The sequence below is a fragment of the Ornithodoros turicata genome, chromosome 1 (assembly GCF_037126465.1).
Source record: "Ornithodoros turicata isolate Travis chromosome 1, ASM3712646v1, whole genome shotgun sequence".
NCBI lineage: Eukaryota > Metazoa > Arthropoda > Arachnida > Ixodida > Argasidae > Ornithodoros > Ornithodoros turicata.
Genome location: NC_088201.1, coordinates 83,820,500 through 83,847,902, shown reverse-complemented (window position 1 = coordinate 83,847,902; position 27,403 = coordinate 83,820,500). Strand labels below are relative to the sequence as shown.

At 46.4% G+C, this 27,403-nt stretch overlaps 1 protein-coding gene across 1 annotated transcript in view; it reads left to right on the top strand.

The window, feature by feature from the left end:
- The window catches only part of LOC135401688 (venom metalloproteinase antarease TserMP_A-like), a 52,649-nt gene extending 25,687 nt beyond the window's left edge, over positions 1-26,962 (top strand). Inside the window, exons 10-15 of the mRNA XM_064634211.1 lie at positions 1,574-1,626; positions 16,539-16,647; positions 16,700-16,861; positions 16,997-17,141; positions 17,617-17,763; positions 26,620-26,962. Of these exons, the coding sequence (XP_064490281.1) occupies positions 1,574-1,626; positions 16,539-16,647; positions 16,700-16,861; positions 16,997-17,141; positions 17,617-17,763; positions 26,620-26,796 (793 nt within the window). The 3' untranslated portion in view covers positions 26,797-26,962. The remainder of the gene's footprint in view (positions 1-1,573; positions 1,627-16,538; positions 16,648-16,699; positions 16,862-16,996; positions 17,142-17,616; positions 17,764-26,619) is intronic.
- Positions 26,963-27,403: the final 441 nt, after the last annotated feature.

The following is a 27,403-nucleotide window of genomic DNA, read 5'->3' as shown; positions in this document are numbered from 1 at the left end:
TGACAGAGCTCCAAAAACTATGTGGCACAGACGGCGCGCTGTTGCTTTTGAACTGACGAGAGAAGTCGTGGCACCCATCTCGCACTTACCTTTTTCATGTGAAGGCCCTCGCCGATGATGCGAAAAACGGTTGTTGTGGAAAGCCACAGCCTTTCTGAGATTTCCTTCACCTTCAGAAGTCTGTCGCTCAGCACTTCCTCCTCGACAAGAGACAAATTTTCTTGTGTCACCACTTCCACTGGACGACCATCGCGTGGATCATTTTCAATGAACTCTCGCCGCAGTCGAAACTGCTTACCCCAGTCTTTTACCGTTGTATACGATGGAGAGGCTTCCCTGTACACGTTGTCCAGTCGCCCTTTAATATCTTTAGGCGAAAGTCCCTCTTTTGTCAAGAATTTTATCACAGCGCGGTACTCGATTTTTTTCCATTTTAACTGAAGAGTGCACCCTGGCTGTTTGAAATGCCGCTCTCCAACCGACAAAAGCATGGAGAGGGTTGAGGGTGGTGCTCCGGCCCTCCAACAGATGGCGCCACGCGTCCTTAATCGCATTTTCAAATTTGCGCGCAATTTCAACCTCGGGCCGGACACTTATGGAACCACCTATGTAACTACAGGACGACTAATTACCTGTAATTTATTAATTCACTCTTTAATTAGGAAATTTCGGAAAAAGCGAGATAACAAAACGGGAGACAACCCTCGTTGAAATTCATTATATCTTTTAAAAATCAAGAAAATAGCGCAAAGAGCGCAAAAAAGCGCGTGCCGTGAAATATCCATCGCTGAATTTCAGTATGCAAAATGAGCCGAAAGCGAAAAAGCGCGCCCGAGGAGCGCATCACCCTCTCCGACGGAGGCTTATCTGAGTTGGAAAGCGGTTTATCTGGCCAGCTGAATGGCACCTACTCCGATCATCTCCATCGCTCCAAGCCACGCGGCCCTCTGACCTGAAATCAGCGCTGTACTCTTTGCCTTCCCGGTCACCGTGATTTCGGTTTTGGCTCATTTGCATATCAAAATTCGGGGGGAATATTTTAATGCACGTGCATGTTTCAGGATTTTTTAGAGGTGAAATGTCTTGCAACTAGTATAGTCTCTCAATCTGCTATTTGCTTCTGCCCGCAATTCCCTAATGGAAAAGTTAATGAATTAATTTTAGGTAATTAGTGATTTTGTAGTTGCGCACTTTCTTCGAGGGGATGTTGGCCTGGCTGTAGAACTCAACTGCAAAAAAAAAAAAAAACCGAAAAAAATGACATCTATGCTGCTCTCATAGCTTCTTTCTGAAAATTCTGCAAAGGCTAAGAAGAAAACTACAACACCCTGCATAGCTCTGCAGCAAGCTCGCTGGTGCTAGCGTGTAGGCAGTGAAGCAACCAAAGCATAAAATGAGAGTTAAGCAGTGACACGTTTTGGGGGTAAATATAGGTTTTAATGATTTTACTTGGGTATATTGATGCATCAACCTCGTAGAATGAACAAAAAAAAAAAGAATGCACATGCACTGTTCCGGCAATGTTCGATGTTTCAACATTCTTGTCAAAATATGACGACTCTCTCCTTTGAAGCTTTGACCTTGCGAGTGCACGTGATAACAATAATCTGGACAACAAGACTGATGGTAAGTATACTTCATTCTTCATTTGCTGTTGAAAGGGCACTACACTGAAAACAAAAATCTTCTTGCGGAATGAAAGGTGTAGTTCCCTTGACACCAATAGAAAAGGAACAGGATTCACCGGTTGCGTCGTTCGTGATTTCCAAGCCTGTAGAGGAGCCAGCTTGTTCCAGGAAACAGGTCTGAACTTGCTGAAAGCTGATTCGAAACTGTCTAGTCGTACAACGCGCGGAGCGCGCGAAAGCTCGCCGTCAGGCAACGCGTTATCGTCGTTGCGACGGCGGCTGCATGGCGCTCCGCCAGAAGAGTCTTCCCGTGTCACAGTGTTGCGGCATGGGCGATCGGTAACTTGAGGGCCGTTGTCAGGAGCAGACGGCTGATCAGGAGAGATGGAGGCTGTGGGAGACGCGAGGAGGTTGATGAGATGAGCCGGGCGAACGTGGTCATTGGACACCACTTCGTTGCGTCCGTTCACCCGGAAGGTGGTGGTCTTGGATGATCGTTGGATAGCCAAGTGCTGTCGCATGTAAGGTGGCTGTTACGATTTCCGGACAGTGTCCGTCCGGATGAACACATGCAATGATGAGCAGAGGTCGCGGGTGAAGTAAGGACGCCGTCACTGCGCGCATCCAAGTGGCGAAGGCCGTAAGAATGCAAAGACCTTTTGAAGGCTTGCGAGTTAGGTGAGTGGTGCTTATTCTGTTGACAGCGGAGGCGAACAGTAGAATTCTGCGGGAGGGCTTTGAGGTGTCCCACAGACGAGTTCCGACATGACCGCTGTGCGGATGCTAAGTAGCGCGTCGGGCAGAGAAGAGACCCAAGTGGATGAGCTACTGCGACACATCAGGGTTGCCTTGATGGTGTGGTGAAAGCATTGAACAAGGCCGCTGGTTGCAGAGTGGCAAGCAGTTGTACGTACCCGAGTGAAATCAAGGATTTTGGTAGTGGAGTGGAACACGTGCGATTCTAATTGTCGTCTTCTGTCGGTAATATCATCAGAGGGCGCAGCAAAACGGCTGATCCAGGTGGAAACATAGGCTCAGGTAACGGGTTCAGCGGGCGGCGTCAGACAGAGCGATAGAGCGAGCTAGTCAGCCTGTGAAGTGATCCATACGTGTAACCCTTACGAAAATAAACGTCTCCTTTCAATTGACCGTAAATTGACTAAAGTCAACGTATACCAGTGAAATGTCAATTTACGTTTAATCCATGGGTGATTTATTCTTATCGTTTTCTTATTGATAATTGGCCGGTGTCTTTATATTGACTGGTGATTGACTATTTTCGATTGAGATTAGGCACTGTATTCACTGGCTCTTATGTGCCTTTTTATGGACTGGTGATTGACTATTTTCAATTAAGAATGGGCACTGTGTTTATTGACTCTGTGTTCCGCGGTGCCTGCGAAAGCTGCAGGTGCCCCGTGCCCCCTGAAACAACTCTGCGACGTCCCTGCGAACGCCAGGAGCCACAGTGTACAGGACGTATTGAAGGGTTACTTGTAACCACTAATACGCGAGATACATCGTACCACCCGAGTTGTCTTACAGAAAATACAGAAAAATGACCTCCAGGCTTCGCAAAAAAGAAAATGAAACGAAGAAAATGCTCCAAGGACATCGAACATGAAACACAAAAATGTATGGGCTTCCACGTACCCTTAAATTGCATTTAGTACATCGTCGTTTGCCGAAAAGGAAAGCATACACTACTCACTAATCCCAACACACACATGTTGTATCCCCAGCTAATCCCAACACACGTTGCACGGACACACAACCCATCCGATGCACCAGGCAGTCCTCCAAACGTCGAACACACAATCCTCGAAACTTCGAACAGGCTGGCACTGCAAAGCTCAATCAAGATCACTCTTACTGACGAACTCGACAGTTCCTCAAACGAAATGGTCGACGAACAATTGTCCAAGCAAGTGGCACCCAGACACGCTTCGATGTGAGAAGCAGTTGCAATTTTGCACACGTATGCGTGACCAGGAAACAACCTGTAAAGAAACCGAAGTGAATATCACGCTGGTATTGTTCCAACGTGAATGCTCGAATATTACACCATTTTCTAACTCACGTCCTTGCAATCGACAGTCCCACGGTCACCTATAACGAAAGAATACAATTAATTTCGCTTGTAACGTACATCGTCGCTTCACCGATGTAGCCGATCCTCTCCTACCGCCATTTGCAATGCGTCCACTCTCTGCAACAGAATGTACTTCGATGGTTAAACACGAGTAAAACGCAGGTGTCGTACGATGCATCACAGCTAGGTTGACTTACCTTCAGCGAACATTAAACCTGTACTTAAAAAGCAAGGCTGTCATCCTTCTCAAAGCCGAGGTTGCAGGTTGCAGCGCAGACAACGGGCAACAACGAGGGAAGCGGGAAGGGAAGGAATGCACTGCGGAAGAATACGCTGTGCCATGACCAGCCATGACACTCCTCACCGGCGGAGCGCGGAGCAACGTTATACGCTCCAACCGAAGGCACACATATTCAGCCGGTACACACATTATTCAACAAGCACACGAGTACACGGTTCAGGAGGCACACACATTATTCAGCGGGCACAAAGCCGTTCCATAGAAGTGACGGCTTCGTACCTGCTGAAATTTGGCGACGGGGATCGCTGTGCTTGCTACTTGATAACCGTTATGGCTGTGTACCGGCTGCACTTTCTGTGGTAAAAAAGTAACGCAAAATTCAATTTGCTGCCAGTTGACTCATGGCAATTGAAATGCAGTAAATCTGTGTCAACTATTTGCCAATTGGCTTTTGATTGACTAAAGTCAATAAAAGAAAGAAAGTAGGAAGTCAATACGGTCAATAAAAAGGAAGTCGATTGTCAATTGAAAGTAAATTTTCATTTTTGTAAGGGAAGGATGTAGCCCTTCCCATCCGTATTTGGTGATGGGCCCACGATGTCGATGTGGGCCTTGTCGAAACGGGAGTCGGGGCGTGGAGGAAACGGGAATGCAGGGTGACTGTGTGGCGATGTATCTAGCATTGCTGATCTGCTAAGCAAGCTCGCACCCAGAAGGGAACGCCGGCATTCATCCTAACCCAAATGTAGGGCGCTGCGATCAGGTTCAACGTTCGTCGTATGCCAGGATTGAGCGAGGCTGTGCAGCTTGTCGAAAAGAGAACGGAGAGGGCTCGGGGAAATAAAGAGTCCGGGGGGGGGGGGGGGGGCGTGGACATGTCGCAGTTTACAGGTAGGGTGGTTCCAGACAGGAGGGTATCTTTGAATTTTGAATTTGAAAGGAGATGAAGTGGGGAATTCGTCGTCGGTGGGCTGGAATCGAGTGAGAGTGTCAAGAGACAACTCAAGCGATGATGAGAGGCTCTCGACGTGGCTGAGCGTGTCTGCTGGTGCGTTGTCAGAGCCATTGATGTGGCGAATGATGGTACAGAACTCCGAGAGGAAAACGAGATAACGAATTTCGCTTGGAGTATGGAGGTGGAGGTGGAGCGCTGTTAGTGATCCGTCAGAAGGGTGAATTGTCGGCCTTCCAAGACAGGGCGAACGTGCTTTACGAACGAGTATGCCGCCACGAGCTCACACTCGAAAGCTCGTAATGTGACTGAGCACTGGTACGCTTGTTGGAAAGAAATCCGATGGGGTGCCAATGACCGCCAAACTTTTGCTAGGAGAACAGACCCGAAGCATCGTTTGAGGCGTCTGCCATTAGTGACGCCGGGGTGCCATGGGCAGGGTGGGCGAGAATAGAGCACTGCAAGGACCTAATTTTCAGGACCCAGGCCCGGCTGCTACGGCCCGCACCCGGCCCGTCCCCGTGTTTCCATGCTCAGGCCCAGTCCCAGCCCGCCTCTGCTCTATTTGTTCTCGAGGCCCGGAGGCGTATTTAGATTTACTAAAGACCACAGCGCAACGAGGAAAAGGACACATCTAATTGGTGGAGAGTGAGGAGGTACACTCGAACGGAGCAGCTGTGTTTTTCTGCCGGCAAGCCGCTCTATGCTTGGTGCTTGCTCGCTTGGGAAAGGAGCGCGCAGCGTCGTGTGGGCGATATATATGTACCTTGCGGTTCAAGAGAGACTCATCTCCGCTCTATTGCGCGTGCACCGGGGTTATTTCCACTTTTTCGAACTCTCACGCGAACGAAATGTGTCAGAACACCTAACTGACCCTCGTGCCGGACTCTCACGGGAACGAAATACCTCCCAACACCTAACTTAACTGACCATCGTGCTGGACTCTCAGAGCGCCCGCCACACCAATCGTCCCTAAATGTGTGTGAGTGCACGTGTGAAATCCTGACCCATTATACGAAATAAGCATGATAAAAAAAAGCGATAGTGAGAATACCATGATATCCGATACCCAATGAAAAAAAAAAGTGACATGAAAATTCAGCTGTCCCGTCTCGTGAAATATGTTCGCGTACATGCCCGACCATGGCCGGCGTTGTCGAACCCGTCCCGGGCCCGGTGGTTGAAACCCGAGCCCGGCCCAGGCCCTCATAAAAAACGCAAAGCCCGGCGCGGCCCGGCCCGCGGTCCGGTCCGGGCTCGTGCTTTCGGGTGAGCCCGGGCCCATGCAGTGCTCTAAGCGACAAGACCAGCATTCGCGAGACTGGACTTCGCAGTGTCAAGGGCTGTCTGGCGCTCAGCCCACATGAGCGGTCCTTCGGTTCCCTTCAGCAGTTCCTCTAAAGGGTGGAGTATGCTAGAGCAGCGAGGAACAAACCGGTGATAGAAAATGATAAGGCTAACAAACTGTCTCAGTTGGCATAAAGCGTCGTAACGTAACGTAATAATAATAATTGGGGGTTTATGTCGCGAGAAAACTGAGATCATGAGCGACGCCACAGCGTTCGGTCTCTGGATTGTTTTTGCCCACCTAAGGGTTCTTTAACGTGCGATGAAAGTTCACCACACGGCACCCCGTATTTAACGTCCCTCGCGGAGGGACGGCGTGTTGGAAGACGGCCACCAAGTTGCTGGCGTCCTCGGCTGGGTTCGGACCCGCGATCTCGGGATCAGAAGGCGAACACGCTACCGACTGAGCCACCGAGGCCGGTAAAGTGTCGTAACGAGGAAAGTCCATTATTGCTTTGACTTTGCTGGGCAGGGGTTTGATGCCGCTGGCGTTGAGGTGGTGACCGAAAAAATTCAAGTGAGGAACTGTCGAATTCGCATTTCTCCGCGTTGACGATAATACCCTGCTGACCCAACTGCCTGAAGAGGAGCCGGAAATGGCGGAAGTAATCGTCCTCGGAGGAGCTGGCCTCGGGAATGTCGTCAGCGTAGGCGAAGATAAAAGGCAAACCTGGAGGCACAGCGTCGATGAATCGCTGAAATGTTTGTGCGGCTTTGCGAAGCCCGAAAGGCATCCGGAGAAATTCAAACAGTCCAAAAGGAGTAGTGATGGCGGTTTGGAGCAATGGGAATTTGGTAGTAGGCCTTTCGAAAGTGGATCTTTGAAAACCATGTTGGCGCCATGCAAGCTTAACGTAAAACCTTGGATGAAAGGGATGGGATATCGGTCGGGAACAGTGATGATGTTCAAAGCCCTGTAATCCCCGCGAGGTCCCCAGGCTCCTGACTTCTTGGAAACCATGTGGAGTGGTGACGACCAATTGCTGCTGGAAGGCCGAGCAAAGCCGATGTCCAACATGTGCTCAAATTCACTGCGTGTGATGACGAGTTTCACAGGCGCAACCTGTGGTGCTTGGCGAATATAGGTTGACCGCTGGTTTTGATGTAATGCACGACGTCGTGCAGTGACGAGTCCAAAGTTCACTTCACCGAGTGCATCCAATCTTGGTCGTTCCAATCGGAGGGGAATGTCAAGGCCAGGGACTCCTCTAGTAAGACGGCCCATTGTGGAGGAACCGTGTGCGGTTTGATGCCATGGAGGAATTCGATCCTAGACAGCACACTATCTCCTGCGGACGTCCGAAATAGATCCCAACGTCCATATCCTGAAATGGACGTCAGGTGGACATATCTGGGAGCTACATGAACGCTCCTAGCCGTACATCCGTAGCGTTGGTACCGTAACGGTACCGTAACGGCTGTTTGAAGAATTGTCTGAATAGGGTCCCTGACGAGATGTTACATCTCGCAGGTGAGAGAGAAACATGGCAAGGTGTGTCGTGACTTCGCCTTTCCATGAATCAACTAAACGGCTCAAACCAAAAGCAGCAAGGAAGACAGACGTTGCCGTCAGAGTGAGTTATTACATCAAGCAATTCTTCAGTCCAGGGGTATTGGTATACGCAATCGCGTTAAACTTAAACACCGCACCGTTTAGTTTGACTCGCAGGCAAACAGGGCTCTCGAATTTGTGGAAGCTCGCGAGACAAGCAATGTATAGTATCTGTTTTCTCTTTGGAAAGGTATGCCACTACCTTTCTAAGTGATCTTCATGGTTCTAAGAGCTTATATATGTACGTCTTTATTCTTGCTTTTTAAAACTACGTGATCGTTTTCCATAACGGAAATACGAGAAAGAAACAAAGAGCAGCAGCAGAGAAAGCAGTGGCCAAAGCTGAAACAAAATGACAGAAAAAAACGCCTACAAGAATCGCCTAGTAAGAATCTGTCCACTTCCGCAGCAGCTCAATAAAACAGTATCAAAAAGAATGAGAAAACACAGGACTCTGAACACGCAAGCAAGTAAGTCCGTGCAGCGTCCGGGCATCTCCGTGTAACTTCCTGTGAGGACAAACAACTGATATTTGTGGGAAGTCCAAACCTAGGCCACTTGGAGATGTATGGGACGTCCATCGGAAAAATGTCTGTCTTCCAGTGAGATCCGAATTTCGGGGAAAGGATATCTACAGGCACACAACGGGAAGTTTTCTTCCGTTTGGGATGAGAGGGCAGTGCTCGGGTAGTATGCCATTCAGGTAGAGCTTGGTCCTCCAGTCAAGGAAACGGCACTAAGATGGGTCAACGATCATGCGGTTGTGATGCAGGAAGTGGGCTCAAAGCATGACGTGAGTAACGGAGGTGACGAAGAACACGCAGTGGAACTCTGGGCGCAAACCCAAGCAGAGGATGAGGGAGCGCTCGGAGAAGACTTAAATGGTAGAGCCGTTTAACAGCGGATAGATGGTACACTACATGGTTTGTGTTCCTTTGCAGTGGCAGGCAAGACGCTGACCTGAGCTCTAGTGCTAAGAAACGGAGTTCGCTGCGCTTGACTCAGACAAGGCAGCGGCGACATCGGCTGGAGATTGAGGACCGGTCGTCGCAGTTGCCATCCTCGCTGGCGTTTCACGGCAAGCCACAGGGGTCGCAACAGTGCCTCGCGGAAGCGCCGAGTTTAGAATTATGCCCACAAGGTTGCAAACTTGCAGAGACTTCGGGGAAGCGTTGCCGAAACGATCGGGAAGTTGATCGACGCAGGAATCGTCCAGGGGGGGCAGCTGCCTGATTGTCTGTCCCGATGACTGTATGATGACGGTTCCAAGAAGGCCGGCTCCGGGGGTGCGGATGAGGAAACGCAGCCGCAACGACATCGGACAGGCGCTGAGCTTCTGCACCCAGAGTGGAACAGCAGGTGGGGGTACCGCGGCAATGGAAGCAGGGGCTGGGTGGCGAAACTGAACTGCCACAAGCTCTTGCTGAAGCTGGGTAGTCAAGGAGACTGATATGGTGGAACTAGCAACTTTTATCACCTTGTCGGCTAGCGCGGCAAGCGCTGCAACGTCGAGGTCAGAAGCGGTAACCAGAACTATCTCAACGTGGTTGGGCAAACGTTGGAAGGCAAGCTCCTTTAATGGTCCGCGCTCGAGAGTAGGGCTACGAGAGCCGAGGAGGTTCTTCGTGTGCATCAGGATCTGGGATGGCCTGCGGTCGCCGAGTTCTTCGACGGCAGTAGAATTTGGAGGCGCTTGAGGTCTGAAGCTATGGTGCGACTGATGACAACTTCGTTCGAGCTGAGAAAGGGTGCGTTGTAGAAGGTTGGAGCAGCGAGTCCGATACATCAAGGGTCACCTGCGGAGGCAGAACAGAAATGACGTAGTGGAACTTCCGGACTTCCGTGGTGACACATGTGAAACTGAACTGTGTCTCTACTTGCACGAACCAGAGGTGGAGTCGCAGTTGAAGAAGGACGGGAGGCAGATGGCGAAGTGGCGAGTGTTACTACCGGAGTCGTAGGCTTCGGCAGGCTGGTTGCCGTCCTGGGCAGGTTCAGAGTGCTCCGTCCGTGCCACCAGTGCAGAGAAACCAGCTCGTTTCAGGGAAAAGGTTCGAACTTGTTGAAACCTGGTTCGAAACTGTTCATCGTTCAACGTGGAGAGCGCGCCAAACCTCACCGCTAGGCCGCACTCCATCGTCGTTTCAACGGCTGCTACAAGTAAAAGGAACTCCAATGTACGCTTTCCCTCTCCTTCTCAAGAAGCGCGACAGGGCGAAGAGTACACGGATTGACCTGCTCGAAGGGGCTTCTGCGATGATTGGACAACTTGTTCGAGGATACCAATGAGAGCCCGTTCCACATTGTTGGCCTTCTCGAGAAGGAGGGGGAAAGGGTAAATAGCGGCAACATTCGGTCGTAAATCACGAATGACGCACCACATGAAATCCCGTTCCTTTTGTGATGGAGTATCAATTTAACGGCGTCTTTCGCTCCGCGATGATATATTTTTGTACTGTAGTACCCCTTTATTAACACCGGGTATTGGCGGATGTATAATATTAACGGGAATAACAAACTATGTTTACAATGCTCTAGTTTCGTTTTTCTTCAAAACACTTGCCCACATTTAGAATATCATTGATTGTACACTCTTAGAAATGAACTTCACCACATAGCACGCTCCTAGCCAACCATCATCCCGAATGACAACGTTCTCGCCCCTGATTTGTTGAAAACGGGAGGTGGAGCCTATTCTGTGCCGTGCATAATGGCACAAAATAGGCTCCGCCTCCCGTTTTCAACAAATCTAGGGCGAGAACGTTGTCATTCGGGATGATGGTCGGCTAGGAGCGTGCTATGTGGTGAAGTTCATTTTTAGGAGTGTAGTTTCAGCTTTCATATGTTAGTGGTTGTAACGGTGTCATGCTCCTGACACACGGGCAGCCTAATGGTCTTTCAAGAAAAGTGCAGTTATCCTAACGACGTTTGTGGCTGGTGTGTGTGTTTGCGCACGTACCACTCCTTCTCGGAAGAGGAGATCTCGTTTGCGACTCGAATTGACTTAGGCCCGGTTTCACCAATGCTGGTTGACTTTAAACCGTGATCAAGGGTTGCTAAACCATGAAATCAACACTCAAATATTTTTTGTTACAAAAATTGGTTGGTGACATGACGAATGCTTCAGTGACAATAACTCCCTTTAGTCAAGCAGAGTTAAGTGTTAAATTCACGCTAAGGGGCCGGTGATCTCGGTTCAAATGTTAATCGGCGTTGGTGAAACCGGGCCTTAGTGAGCCAGCCGATGATCTGCATCAAAGTAAATCCAAATTTGGTGTGAACTTGGCGGTGATACCAGCGTGAAAGGCATAGACAGGAAGAAACGTAGGAGACACACGGCTGGCACTAAGCTAGGGAGCTTAGTGAAAAAACATAACATGATTTGTATCCCACTTCTGTAGTTATTTTTTAGTGAATTGTTAAAAGAGTTCCGTTAATATATTAGAACTTTAATACGATCGATTGCACTAGACTTTACAACCATGGTTAAGCTGTTGTACACATTGCTGGCAATGTTTTGGCGCATTATGACCTTTGTTGTCGACGTGCCAAAAAAAAAAAATATCTCGGATCATCATCATCAATAACAAATTGCTGGCTCCCTATGCGTGTGACACTATCCCTCTCCAATCACATAGGTATTACTGATCTGCTCTTCCGAAAAGGAGCTGCACTAAAGCAGATCCTGTGTTTTCGTGTGTCAGTATACACAAACGTCCGTAGGATAGGTATCCTTATTTTTAGGTCCTTTAGAGTGGCCGTGTGTCAGGGGCATAGCAGCGTACGTTGCTTCCACCAACAATTGAAAGATGGTACTTGGCAGGGATGGGCAGTATTTAAATACATTGTAATTAAAATGCTATTTAAAATATACATACATGTATTTATATTGTGTATTTAAATACAGACTTGAAAAATATATTTATAATTATATTTGAATACAAATTTTTGGGTAGTTATTCTTGTAAATACTTTATAAATACTCCTAAATACCGTATATACTGACTCATATCTTAAAGTTGCCCTGCATTTGACCTATCGGGAAGAAGGGAGAGCTTGGGGCGCAGTTATATGCCATGCTTGCGCTAGCATGCACATGCGACCAACCATTTTAGATGGCAAGTTTTTCAGTGTTCTTGCGGACTACGGTTGCGGCTACCCAATTACCTTGTTCTACGAAGCATCTTCGTCAAATTTAATACAACCCTTTGTTCATCGCCACCTGGAGAGATGCTGTTCTCCTTTGCGAATCTGATTGTACGGCCGAACAAAAGATGCCTAAACGATGCAGTCTTTGAGAAGCTTCTAATATTAAAATCGCCACGATAGTCTAACAGATAAATGCTATTGTTCGTTGCTGATTTGTTGTTACCTTCATTGTTATTTCTCTAATTGCAGATGACATGTTCCTCACAGTATTTATGGTAGTAGTTACGGTACTTAAATACTGTACTTATAGATTGTATTTAAATACTTATCTTGAAAAGTATTTATGAAGAGTATTTAAATGCCCCTTTCAAAAAAGTATTTTGTATTTATATTTAAATAGTCAAAAAATGTGTTATAGCCCATCCCTGGTACTTGGGTCAACAACAACAATAGTTTCAATTTCAATTTTATTTTATTTCCGACCTATCACATCAATTTTACAGGGTCGCCTAAGAACAGAGCGTTTTTGGGACAGACCGGGCAGAAAATGACAAACCAGATAACGAATTGGATATACTCAAGTGTACAGACAAACTCGTTGACACTCGATGAAAGGGATAGGGCGCAGACTAACTGGTGCATGATGATGAAGGAACGAATAACCGAGAGACACGGGAGAACTCTTGTGCTTGTCTTCGTGTCCCGTGTCTCTCGGTTATTCGTTCCTTCATCGTTGACACTCATTACCGCGGAACGTTGACGCGTAGACATGAAAACCTAACGCCCAGTAATGCTGTTCCTGCCATCAAGGACAAGCTAAACTGAGGCAATTAAGGAAAAGAAAGACCACTGAATCATAACAATGGGAAGGAGGCCGGTAAAATATTGCTTTGACACTACGTGTGGCTGTGAGATTTAAGGATTCCGGTGGCATATTAATCGTAACAATAATAAGAATGGCAGCTTTTCTTAACCACAGACAGCAATGAAAATCATAACTGACCCGCCTGCGCCCAGTGGCTTGTGACACAGGGGCTTGGGTTAGACTTTGCCGTAAAAAAATAACCATGCGATAGGAGAACTATCAACATAAATATTGCCGCACTGTTTGAATTGCCCTCTGGCGCAAACACCTTCAAACTTGTAAAGGACTTCGTATATGTGAGTGGTATTAGTCCTCTCGAGCATGTGCCAGTCACCTCTCATGTCAAAAGAAAAACTGCGGTGTCGACAGAGGAGGCACAGTAAGCGGGTTTCGCCGCCGCGACAATAGTGTCGCCGCTGGCATTTCCCGCAAAATTCCGGCTGTTTACTTTCCATTGGCTCCGGTCCTCCACGTGACCTTTCTCGATCATGATTGGCTGAGGCTCATTTAACCGGTGGATTCGCCCGCGTTCGTTTCTCCGAGGCGCCGACCCGTCTGACCGTTGTGTAGCTGGCGTCTACGTATGTGAGCAGACGGTGATTTCGTTTCGTGGATTTCGAGGCATGGACGAACGCCTGAATGGAAGGTAAGCAGACAAACGTATGATGCATGTCAGTGATCAAACTTTTAATACTGTCGCCTAACTGTGTGCATGGAGGTACGCCTTGTCCCGTATTACATCACTTTCTGCCGGTTATCAGTGATGATCTGGTTGATGATTCTGCGTGGCGTTACTTGTTGCGTTTTGTTCCGCTATTTGAATGTGTCTGATGTTTAATACACTGGTGTGCATGAAAAGGAAAACATCGTGCATCGCGTACGCAGGGCTCCTCGAATTTTGTCACTAGTCGACATTAGGCGCGTAACGATAGCATGTCTTACAGAGCGTATTCAGCCAATTAACGTTGCCTGTGCTCGGGTTTACCATATCGTTAACAGGTTCCTTTTGTTTGTTTGTTTTTTCATTCAGACACCGACAGCTGTTCGTGGCCCTGCGATCCGCGAGCATTGGCCCCTGTCACCAGAAAATTCGACAGTTGTGCTGGATGAAGCGGATGGCTTCTGCGACTCATCACGTGCTATATATGTGTATGATAACATATACTTTCTTCAAACCGAATAGGTTCCCTTAAGGATTGTATAATATGATAGTCACGCTTTCTGTTGCTCGGCACTATTTATTCTTTATTTATTCTGCAGTATTTGGTAATAATCGTGTAGATTTACTTGCATTCAAATGTTGCTTCTTGCTTATATGTTTACCGTGTCAATAAATTTGTATATGTGAATTCCTTTGTCTTCTGGATTTTCATTTTCTGCTTCCCGATGATATTAGCAGATGGCCTGGCGAAGCGCTCGGAACGGGGGGGGGGGAGATAATTCGAGTGAGAGGGTGTGGAGAGGGCACGCAGTGCACATGCGCAGTTCATTCAGCCAGCGCGCGCTTTTTGGCGCCGTTTTCCGGCTACTTTGTCGTGATTCGTTACTGATGATCACGTGGTCAAGGGGGGCGGTGGTTTTCGTGGCGAAACTGTGGAAGCTACAGCCAGAGGAGGCACAGTAAGCCGGTTTCGCCGCCGCGAAAATAGTGTCGCCGCTGGCATTTCCCGCCAAATTCCGGCTATTTACTTTCCATTGGCTCCGGTCCCCCACGTGACCTTTCTCGATCTCTGATTGGCTGAAGCTTATTTAACCGGTGGATACGCCCGCGTTCGTTTCTTCGAGGCGCCGACCCGTCTGACCGTTGTGTAGCTCGCGTCTACATATGTGAGCAGGCGGTGATTTCGTTTCGTGGATTTCGAGGATCTTCGAGCCATGGACGGACGCCTGAATGAAAGGTAAGCACACAAACGTATGATGGATGTCAGTGATCAGACGTTTAATACTGTCGCCTAACTGTGTGCATGGAGGTACGCCTTGCCCCGTATTACATCACTTTCTGCCGGTGATCAGTCATGATCTGGTTGATGATTCTGCGTGGCGTTACTTGTTGCGTTTTGTTCCGCTATTTGAATGTGTCTGATGTTTAATACACTGGTGTGCATGAAAAGGAAAACAGCGTGCATCGCGCACGCAGGGCTCCTCCAATTTTGGCATTAGTCGACATTAGGCGCGTAACGCTGGCATGTCTTACAGAGCGTATTCAGCCAATTAACGTTGCCTGTGCTCGGGTTTACCATATTATTAACAGGTTCTCTTGTCTTTTTTTTTTCTTTTGCATTCAGACACCGACAGCTGTTCGTGGCCCTGCGATCCGCGAGCATGTGGCCCCTGTCACCAGAAATATTCGACAGTTGTGCTGGGATGAAGCGGATGGCTTCTGCGACTCCTCACGTGCTATATAAATGTATAATAATATCTACTTTCTCCAAACCGAATAGGTTCCCTTAAGGATTGTATAATATGATAGTCACGCTTTCTGCTGCTCGGCACTATTTATTTTCTATTTATTTTGCAGTATTCTGTAATAATCGTGTAGATTTACTTGCATTCAAAGGTTGCTTCTTGTGTATATGTTTACCGTGTCAATAAATTTGTATATGTGAATTCCTTCGTCTTCTGGATTTTCATTTTCTGCTTCCCGATAATATTAGCAGATGGCCTGGCGAAGCGCTCGGAACAGGGGGAGGGGGGTAGAGAAGATGAGTGAGAGGGTGTGGAGAGGGCACGCAGTGCACATGCGCAGTGCGATCAGCCAGCGCGCGCTTTTTGGCGCCGTTTTCCGGCTATTTTGTCGTGATTCGTTACGGATGATCACGTGGTCAAGGGGGGTTTTCGTGGTTTTCGTGGCGAAACTGTGGAAGCTACAGCTGCACTCCACTGGTGTCGACCTGCGGACAGACGTGCAGACGGTAGCGCGCGCCGAGCGGAGGAGGATGTTGTGGCGTGCCAGATGCGCGGGCCAATCTGATCGTGCGGGGGGGGGGGGGGGACGAGTTTGAAGTATACAATGGAGAGCCAATCAAGTAGTAGTGCCGGGTCAAGTAGGCGACAAACGAAAATAGAATGCGATCGACGGCGACGTGCTGCCGAGACTGAAGAGCAACGAAAGCAGAAGAAATAACCAAAATAAAGAAGTAAAAGATGTCAAGTGTTATAAATAGGGAGTTTTAGGTAGATCGGAAGGTGTTCACCATAAGAGTTCCGAAAACATAAAACGGATCGGCCCGTTTCCTTGAATCGGGTGACATCGCATTGCTAAGCTTCGATTTGAGAACTTCAATTTTCGTATCGTTTTCGTACCGTTTTCGTACACTCTTAAAAATGAACTTCACCGCATAGCACGCTCCTAGCCAATCATCATCCAGAATGATATGGTTATCTGCCCTGATTTGTTGAAAACGGGAGGCGTACGCCATTTTTGTGACATTTATGCTGTTCATAATTGTCACAAAAAAGGCGTACGCCTCCCGTTTTCAACAAATCAGGGCAGATAACCATATCATTCTGGATGATGATTGGCTAGGAGCGTGCTATGCGGTGAAGTTCATTTTTAAGAGTGTAGAGCTCCTCCGATGTATTTAAACTCGCTAATGACAGATTTGGAAATAAAACGTCTGGGTTGAAGTTCAGTGCATCTGTTGTGTCCTCTTGTCCCTGTTCACAGCAGTGCGGTTTTATCGATGTCAAAGGATTACGGTGTGCTTTGCAGGCATGGCGATGGCTGCAGCAGTGTGCACAAAAAACAAAGTGGCCATATGCGAGGATGATTACCAATCTTACAAGCTCGTCCGTTGTTTCGCTCATGAAGTGGCACATTCGTAAGTACCGCTTTCAGAGCAGGCGTTATTCCACTTTTAATCCGTTCTACAGCCTAGGTTGTGTGCACGACGGCGAAGCCCCACTTTACAAAGGTCACCCGGGGGCGAAGGCCTGTGGATGGGATTTAGGCTATTTAATGAGCTACGTGACAGGAACCGAGCGTGAGCATCAATTCTCTCCCTGCTGTGACCAGCAAATGAAAAATTTACTAAGGTAAGACAGTGAGCGAGAATGCAGTCTTGGATGGAGATACCTTTGCGTTGCATCAATATCCAAGGATATAACATCTAGAAGAGGTTTAAGCAAGCTAACTTACGTACTTTTGCGTTCAAACTTTGACCTTTACAGCCTGGAGAACTTCCGTTGTGTCCGTACGACATATACCGTGAAGAAGAATTACACATCTGACCTCTTACCCGGATACGTTATCACGGCTGATACCCTGTGCTTTCGTAGCTATAAGGATACAGGACACACATATTTTAAGGACAAGGTAATCAAATGAACAGACTGCTGGTTCCTCTGTGTCTTCGAAACAACAGCAATTCAATGTCAATGCAAACTGCTGACACATGTGGCAATTTCATGTACAGAAAAGCGATCATTTCAAACATATGGCAGCCCGTACCTATAAACTGCTATTGGTATACATTGCTAAGTTGGTGGCGAGTTAGAGAATAGCGCTCGAATGCGAAACCAAGCTAAAATGCGAAGGGAAAGCTGCCCTTTCGAACGGAATACCTATTCATCTGAAGTCGGTGTTAGTTCAGTCACATCCTCTAGCGCACGTACCTCTTTCATGCAACAAGACAGATCCGCAGATGTGGCGTTGCGGATAAAGGAACAGTGGTTGAACCGAAACAGAGCAAGATATTCCGTCATTTCCGGTTTTCTCTTTTTTGTCGACTATGTTACATCAACCTAGTAGTGTAATATATCAGATTGTGTTTTTTTCTTTTTCTTTTCAGAGCAAGCCTATGAAAAATTGTAGAATCGCCTGTAGAACGGAGTACACTAACACAACGGTCTTGATTGACGGGAAACTATACATGCAGTCCACTTATGAAACGGGAGAAGTGGCTGCCGTGGACGGTATTGCTTGCGGCACTAATGAGGTATGCGCACTTTCCTTCTTATTTCAGAATGTGAGAAGCTGCTTCTGCAATGAATAGTTGGTTGTACTGATAGTGGCGAGCAATTTTCTCAGATGACAGGAAATAGATTGCGGCAAGTTTTATCTGACCTGCGAGCATGGAGGAAGGGAACACAGGAGCGGCGGTTTCCCACAGATGTTATTGGGGACCGTCACCACGGTCGCTCAAGTCAAAACTGCCATTACGTCCTCTCCACCACGTGACGTTCTTTCCAGTTTGCGCTCGCATCGCTTTGTTATGCGCATCGGTGTCCGCGTAATTAATTATATGCCACTTTTTATACGCGTATTCCTTTATATTGACCACTGGACAGCACCAGATTTGCACGGATCCCTTTCCCTCCATTAGGCCGCCATGCTATTTGGGTCACATGTGTGGTCACATGGTAGACAGGACTATTCCACAGCCCTTCGCGGCGGCTGCGAGCAGTGGCTACGCCGGCTACATAGAAAACCATGTCAGGGGCCGCTCCTGTGTTTCCTTCCTCCATGCCTATGAGGGTGGGGTCGGGACAATGTCCGCAACTCCGCCCTGCTATGACGCAAACGGGAAGACCGTCTGCGAGAGAGGTGCTTCCGCGCAAGCGCCCCGTCCGAAGTGCGATGAGGATTGAAGCAGGTTGTTGCAGGTATAACTATGTCATACCTGGGTAAATTACTTCTAAAATGTAATTAAATGACACTACTCATTACTCCTGTTAGAATTGAATTAAATTACATTACTCATTTCTCCAATGAAATGTAATGAAATAACATTACAATTACTACGAAAAAGTAATGACATTACAAAGTCATTACTTTACCATCATTGGCATACATGTTCCCGAGTTTTGTGGAAGGCACAATCGACAAAAACAGTGATGTTGACGAAACTTGCCTTCCCCGAAACCCGGGGAAATGGATGCTGACAATGTAACAGCAGTTGGCTTGCACTCTTCTGTTTGTCTCTTCTACATGTCAGGTTAGTGTGCCACGTATGACGTATCGTTCCGCATTGTAGAGACGAAGATGACACAATGTATCACGGCAACAGGAAGATTGTCTGGAGGATGGGGCCCGCAAGCAATTATTCTCCAAGGTCACAAACCGTTGACGTGAAGAACGTTTCTTTTTTCGTGCCCTAACTACGGCAACTGGCTCGTGGAAGGGAACTGACCATCCACGTGCTGATTCAGTGCGTCACTGTTCATAGTGGGCGTTGGAATTATTTTAACTCGCCAGTTGCCAACTCTCTTTCTGCCAAGTGCCAACACAGAACACACATTCGATTGTTTTGTAAAAAGTAATGAGTAATGTCATTAAAATTACAGCCCAAATGTAATTAAATTACATTATAAATTACCAGAAAAAGTAATTCATTACTACCCAGGTATGAACTGTGTGTATCGGGCGCGGCTGCGGAATAGGAGATATGCAAAATGTTGGGCGCCATCTCGCGGGCAGTAACAGACAGTAACAGTAACAGACAGTAACTCCGTCTGCTATCTTGGTTACGCCAAGAGAAACAGCGTATGACGCATGAACAAGCTTTCGGCACGAGCGATATCGCTGCTTCTGATGGAAAACGTCCTCGCATTGTGGCGTTCCGTTGTCGAAACAGCGTGGAGTGATAGACAGCGATGGCAACGACGTGTGTACCGCAATGTTATGAACACCGTTCGAATAATTGTGGTCCCGTGAACAGTCCTGCTTGATGACGGTTAGGAGCTGCTCCGCAATGAAGTGCGTATTCTGCTTAGCTGCTTCACGAGAACTTTTTTTTTTTAATTTCGTGTTAGCGGGGCGAAGCAACTGTGGCTATGAGCGGCGTACATATCTAGACAGGTGGAGAGGTGTGGGGCACAAAAGGGGTTAGTATGCGTCCTGGGCCAACCCCTGGGAGAACTGTGCCAAGATTCATCCCGAAAGTCTTCGGAAAACCCAGTGAAAACCTCAGACAGCACAGCCGGTGCCGGGATTCGCCCGTGTCGCCTCCTAGTCTCGGCGTGCAAAGCCATCATCCTAACCACTAGGCCACGGGAGCTAGTCGAGAAAGTTACGAGCTGTTTCTGAAAGATATGCAGACACGTTCAAAGTAACTCTGCGGCGGAGTAATTCAAGAACACGAGACTGTGACTCAAAACGGTGTTGGTAGTTCTTGAGCTGTGTTTTGTACGTAGCGTCACATTTTTATCCCATTAGCGAAATATTAAAGTAATTTTGTGCACACTATGAATACTCTGTGTTTCCTCAACGTATCGAGTCGTATCATCATTGACTGAGCTCTTCCTTGCTCAAAGTTGGCATAGTGAGATTTCCATGAAGGCTGTAAACCAGATGCTAAAAAAAAGTGTCCTTCGTTATTCTGCATAACCGTTGCTGAGATACCACTTGAGATGAAGTCATGACCACTATTGTTACAGGTGTCTTTTCCAAAACGATCCAACACTAAAACAATCGTGACGTAGAAAAACTGAGAGGCACAGACACAAAGAGGAATGACACACACAAAGATGCTCAGACACAGCAAATAGATTTATTATGGCCAACTAACGCATATTACTTATACTGAAGATATGTGCGTGTGTTGTCCCCTTTTTGTCTGTGCCTCTTGGTTTTGTTGTACATGATGATGAAGTACCAGCTTGCTTGCACCCTATCTCTACTCTCAACACTACAAGAAATTGATTATTGCCATTAAGCGAGGTGAAGTATGTAAGGGCATTGATAAAGGCAAAGCGGCATAATTCAGAAAAGTGTGCTGAAAACATTTTCGCGCATATGACTTGATGCTTGGTTTGGCAAGTGGCCATAACCTCCTCAGATACATCGCTTTTTTATCCGTGTTCGCATTCTACAAGAAGCGCAGCACTCGCAAGCCACCAAACTAGCGTGCACCACCACCATGTACCGTCACGTCACAAGATCAGACACCTCTCGTAGAGGAATCAACTGAGTCTACAGAGTGCCTCGACATTACCAACAACCACGATGAAAGTTCCTCCAACAGCAGTGATAAGTGCAAGACAAGTGGAAGACCCTGGTTGCGACATCGCCAGTGTTGAGGAGGTGGAACGTCTTGTGGATGACATCAAAGAGAAAGACAATGAGATTTCGAAACTGCGTGACGAGAGCGATCTTTTGAAAGAACAGCTGTCTTCAGAGTGTGCAGAATGAATCTCTTTTGTACCAGCTTGCAGAAGAAAGAAAAAAGACCTCCAACTCTTTCATTGAAAGATTCGAGGAGTGTGAGGAGGGTGAACATTTCAGGGTCTTGATGGAATTCATTTACCCCGGAGAAGACGGCTGTATTGTCTTACGTGCTGATGATGACAACGCGGCGAACCCTGGAAAGGAACGCAAGAGAACGCTCAGCACGAAGAACGAACCTTTCTTGGCCTTGGTGAGACTGAGGCTTGTTAGGTTGGAGGTTGACCTTGCCCACAGGTTCTGCGTCACGCTATAAGCAGTATCAAGAGTATGTGCATCATGGATCAATTTTATGTATGCTAAATTGAGCACCTTGCCTCTCACTCACTTGCCTTTAACTCCAGTCCAGTACATATTCACCGTGCAGGCCATCAAACACGCTCAAGGGCCTCATACGAGTCTAGCCAACCGGGTTAGTGACAGTTGTGTCCGAACTGCTTGCGTCTCTACCCCAGACAGGGCATGCGTGTGAAGAAGTGGCTTTCTGGGGCTTGATTTTGAAGATTCCGATGTTGTAATGACCGACAACGGGTTTATGATTGGTGACCTGCTGCAGAAGAAAGGCGCAAGGCTAAACCTGCCCGCATATCTGAAAAATAGCACATTTTCAAATGATGAGTTGCTGCAGACAAGAGAGATTGCGCCGATACGAATACGTGTCGAATGGAGGATACAGAGGATCAAAGGATATCACACTTTTGGCTCCCGCTTACTTTGGCTCCAGTTATCAACGAGATTTGGACAGTATAGTAGCAGTTATCCTACTATGACTGCAAACAAGCAATCAACATGTATAGCAACTTTAAAAAAGTAAGTGAAACACTCAAAGTACACACCTTGCATCATTCTGACAAATATTTCAGCCAAGGTGAAAGTAACTTTTACTCATGCTTTGTTTCAGGTACAGCTCAGTAGTTCTTCGCTGTAAGCCAAAAGCTAACGCTATAGAACATTGCGTCGAGAACTGGTATCAGGTGCTTCGTATTTCAATGTGCTTCGGTTCTACAAACGGACCAAGAACATGCGTATTTCTAGCCGCATGTGCACTGAGAGTGGAAAATGCATACGCAGGCTAGAACGGCTCAATCCACTTTAGATGCTGACTGCCTGATATTTCTTGTTGTGAACACGATTCTCGCAAACACAACTGGTAGTACAGTTGACGTACCTTGAATCATATGTGTTCGTAAGCACCAATAATGGCAATCTATACGCCTCCACAGCGAGACTGTACGACTTGCTCTGCTGGAGTGAGATGACGGCGCCGCCGACGCACACAAGCCTTCAAACGTGTCATGCGACAGCTGCGGCAACAGGCTCAAATCATTCTTTGACACATTCTGGTTATGTGTTGGAAACTACTGCCCTTCTGTCATCTTCGTCGCCAGCTAATACATAAAAACACACATAGCTTGACATAACGAAGATGGCCGACGAGGTTTCGGTTTCCAGTGTTGTCTGACGTTATAGCAGTTTTGCATATCCCCTATTGGGAGTAACTACGCTTCATTCCCTAGGAATGAAGCGTAGCGCGGTACTCGTCATCTGGGCGTATTTGCACGGATTGACGCGTTGAACGGAAAGGCACAGCAATAAGTGTTGTAGATTTTATGACAACGCTAACGCTTTCCCTTCCATCCTTTTTGTGGAATATTACAAATGGTATTTTATTCGATCCAAAGATGCATAATTCTTTAGACTGTCGACTGTAATGTGCGTTCAGTACACAAGGTCGAGCTTGAGTTTTGTAATGTACCGACGTCTTGATATTTTCTTAATAATCAACGTCTGAATAAAATGTTTGAATGGTTTGACTGATCTGTCTCTTAGGCGTCTTCAAGTGTGCTGTGGTACCTAAGTGGGGATTGATGACACAAGAAAAAGTGTAATTTCTTGAAATAAAAAAAAAACACTTGCAGGAAACGTATTTAATGGAAAGTGATGGAGTGGCGTAACATCCACTCAAATGTTTCCGTGCGAATCACGCCTGAGTTGAGTTAGCGGTAAATACGGCACCACGCGTAGTATAATTGATTTTGAGTGCACCCTGTATGCCCCCGTGTCTTCGGTACCGTATTAATGTATCTTTACCATCTGTATTAGAAGTTAAATTAAGCCAAATTTAAGTTAGTTAGGTTAGTTGAGTTAAGTTAAATTAAGTTAAGTTAAATAATTGGTCAGAACAATGATTCTTGGAAAAGCTGCGCCCTGTGCTTTTTGCAAGAGCAAACCATCTTTTTTTTTTACAGTAAATGGGTCATGGGCCTTTACAGAGTTGAGTATCTAGAATAACTGCCCTGTATGATTCTCTCACAGAGCCGTTCACACAGATGTAGTCAAAGTAGCCTGATAAATAAAGAACAGGACAAAGTTTAGAGACGCACGGACGCAAATGCAGCAAAGAAAGATTAAAAAAGAACGGCGTTGTGCAGCACTACAAATGTCAACACGCGAAAAACAAAAAACAACATGAAGTAACGATGAACGAAAAACTTTGCCACTTATATTGTGGCTCTGATCGGTACGTGATATGAAGTGATGAAACACGAAAAAGCTGTCCAAGAGGGTGATTACAGAAGAAATAAACGGAATGAAATGAAAAGGTGTAGTGTGTTCGCATGCGTGATAATCGAAGTTGTGAGGGAGCAGCTGTAAACACTAATGCATGCAGAAATAGAATGCTATTTGGAGAAGATTGTGACAGAAGTGAGGTGATATGCTTCCGATCAAAGTAGTGTACTAGTGTAGGTTCAGTGTACACTGTTAGAAGAAAAGGTATATAAAAGGTATAAAAAAGGTATAAATAAGGTCGGGAGTACGACATTTATACCTCATCACCACTGTCTATACCCTGTTTAAACCATGTGTAAGGTATAGATCACTGATTCTATACCTTCCACGGCAGCTGAGGGTATAAAAAAGTACTTCTATATTACGTTTATACCTTCAGCGTTTTGTATACCTCTTCTCCCGCAACATCTGGGATCACATTAATTTGTGACGGCGACTATATCATCTCAGTTAAACAATAAGTTAATTTAAAAACATAGTCAGTAATACAGTAGCATTCTAATTACATTGGGTAGAGACATCTGGAAGCCAATTATTTGATCCCAAAATAAATAAATTTACACGCCCTCACTTCTTAAGTTGCTTCCCGGGCGAAGGATGGTCTCTACCATGTGTAGCCGCGGTGTGTTGTATATGTACCTGTTCTCCAGCAAATGCCAACAGCTCCTGGAAATATTTTTCCTAATATTTGTTGGTGTTACTTCTTGGTTTCCAATTTAATGCTAATTGTTACTTAATTTCTTTCCTCTCCGATTCACATCCATGCTTTGTGAGTTTGTGCGCGAGTGTCTCCAGGTATTTTCTTTTTTATTATCTTTCCTTTGGTCCTTTTTTTTTTCAATATTTGTGGAAAGCTGCGCTGGGAAGCCGCCACTCGGATATGACGCTGAAACAAATCGAATATTACCGTTTTCTTCAATTATACCACAAGGTATTCAAAATATACCCTCTAGGAGATATATGTTTATACCCTGAGGTGCAAATAATATACCTTCAGGGAGGTATAACGATAGTATACCTTGAGGAAGGTATAGCGTTTATACCTCAAAAGGTATACGCCCTGGGACAAGCCGTTTATACCCCAAAAGGTATAAATTTTTCTAACAGTGTAGAAACGAACAAAGAGTGAACACAACGGGGACCAATGAAATACGACGCATGTTGCACTCAAGCGACCTGTGTAACATATGCACTCAAGCCAGTGCAAGATCTTCTGCACTACAACGACCAGTGGAATTTGCGATTAGGCTGGTAAACAAAGGTGCACGACGCCTCTACCTAACCTTCAAACAAGAAGCTTTACTTCGAGATGGTGAATGGGAACAACAACTTTATTGTGGGATAATGAATGGGGAGTTCCATCGGGGGCATGAGGAGTTTCAGTCATTCTTATCCAACAACAAGAACACCTTTATTTTGAGATGATAATATTAATAATAATTGGGGTTTACGTCGCAAGACAACTGAGGTTTTTGAGATGATGAATGGGGAGCTTTTTCGCCAGGGGCAATCCTTTACCTCATTGCTGGTGGGGATGGTGAATTGTTGCGGACCTCGTCTCCGCAGGCCTAGCAAAGAAAAACTACTCGTTTTTCGCCACTTGCGTCAAAGTTAATTTGTGTGCCGTCATTATTGTCGCATAAAATAGGCACCAAGAATCTAAAAGTAGTTGTACATTCCTGCTGCGTTCTCTTGTCTTTGTGTGCTCGGCTGCTGCCTTCACTAAATCATCTGAGTAATTAACCGGGTGTGAACTGCCCATTTTTACACTCAGACAACAAGACTCAGCACAGTTGCATGAAGGAAACGGTCTTTGCCTTGCACGTTCTGGCTCAGACGGTGTCCACGGATCGTTTTAGCGTATGAGCACCGACGACCGACCCTTAGGACCACGAGCTAAATTCATCAGGAACATGCTTAAGTCTTGCACGTGATCCGCGCGAAAGATTTACCCATGTTCCTGCTGTCAAATTTCCAATTTTAATTGTAAGACTTGTGTTAGTTTCACAATCCACATCTGGTGTCCGTACAATATTGCACTCGTTGAAGTTTTCAAAGTTTGTAAAAACTTGTATGAACAAAGTAGTTACAAAAGGTATACTGCCAGTTCCTGCGGTTTTCAGGCGTGCTTAATTAAATAACACAGCTCTGAAAATGCGAAACCGCAAGAAGGACGCGATAGTATCACTTTGAGATGTTTCCCTATATTTACACGCATGCACTGTATGCCACTTATGGTTCCTCAGGTTGCTACAGAAATCTACGTTTAGCCTGGTCCTCACTGATATAGGTTTTCAGGCATGGAGACGTGTTGCCCCAGTACGTGTCCTTCACCTACCCTTAGCAGTGGGCTGAGGGAGAGCTCGCACGCACGCATGCAATAAAGGTTGCAAACGTTCAACTTTTCTGCATGGCAAAGCAGTTGGCAGAACACAAGGGCCATTAGCACCACTGCAGCAGGCATATACACGGTTGTCTTTTCTATACGCGTGCGTCAAAGCAACGTGGAGGTGTTTGCTGCTGTCATTCCTCGACAATTGCATATGTACATGTATGCGTGGCAATGAGGGCATGTCGAACACCTGCTCTACGTAAGCTACGTCGTGGACCAGATTGCCATGCCGCGCACACCAGTCCGTCAGTGATAACGAGGCTTTAGTACTGGGTTTGCGGAAGCCAGTTTGCGCAAGTGTTTTGGAACATTCCACATCTGCTCATGCTCGGTGCAGAAATGCACATCGTCGAGTAACATTTACATTTCGGTAAACATAAATGTGAGGCGCCCTGAAACACCATCTGTCCTGGATTGATTGAACCGCTACTTACATATTCCGGCTTCGTGAATGAAGGAAGTATATAGTATCCACAAATAATTAACGAAAAGCCAACGATTGCTAGCCCCAGGGGTTGCCAGGAGTGCTATAGTGCCAGGGCGCTTTATGTGTTGTGTTTGACCCTAGACGGAGCTCGCATCAGCTCATTCGGTAGCAGTGTATTTCTGCATTTTGCACTCATCTACGGTACAGTGCTTAATGTGAAATAACCGAACGTTTTACAGGTTTGTTACAACGGTGTTTGCGGGGTCCAGAGCAAGTATCCTCGCAAGAAGAAGACTAAGACTAAGAAGAACAATAAGATTAAGACTAAGAAGAACAATAAGACTAAGACTAAGAAGAACAATAAGTCTAAGAAGACTAAAAATAAGTCGACGAGTAAGAAGGCCAAGAAAACCTAGAGGTCATTCTTTGCACGGTTGAGTCGCGGGTTAACATTGGCATATCTTGCAGGCTGCACGTGCACTGACGTCCTATTTTGTAACCAGACTTTATAGGAAACTATATCACTTTCTTGTAAGATGCACCTCAAGCGACGCTCACAGTAATAAAGCACCTTGATCTGAATGTGAGTTGCTACTATGCCTATTGAAAACTGCGGTGGGAAACACCCATGTACAGCTGGTGAACATTGTTCAGCACTGCATTTTTAGCCAACGCACCCCTATTGAAAATGAACATCGGAAAATTCTGATGTTTCTTGATGATTCTTGATGTCACATCAAGATTTTTTGATGTGACATCAAGAAGCATGAGAACTTTCTCGTGTGACATCAAGATTCCCAGATTTAACATCAAGACACATCAGAACCTTCTCGTGTCACATCAAGATTTCTTCATGCTTTTAGTGCTAGCATCAGGTGTCTCAGATATGCTTTGATGCCAGCATCAGGCGAACACCGTCTCGCTTGATGTCACATCAGAAAGATGTGATGCCCTCACACCATCAGCTGGTTTTAAGTAGTTTCATGACACATTAGGAACCTGCGATGTACACGATCGCACACA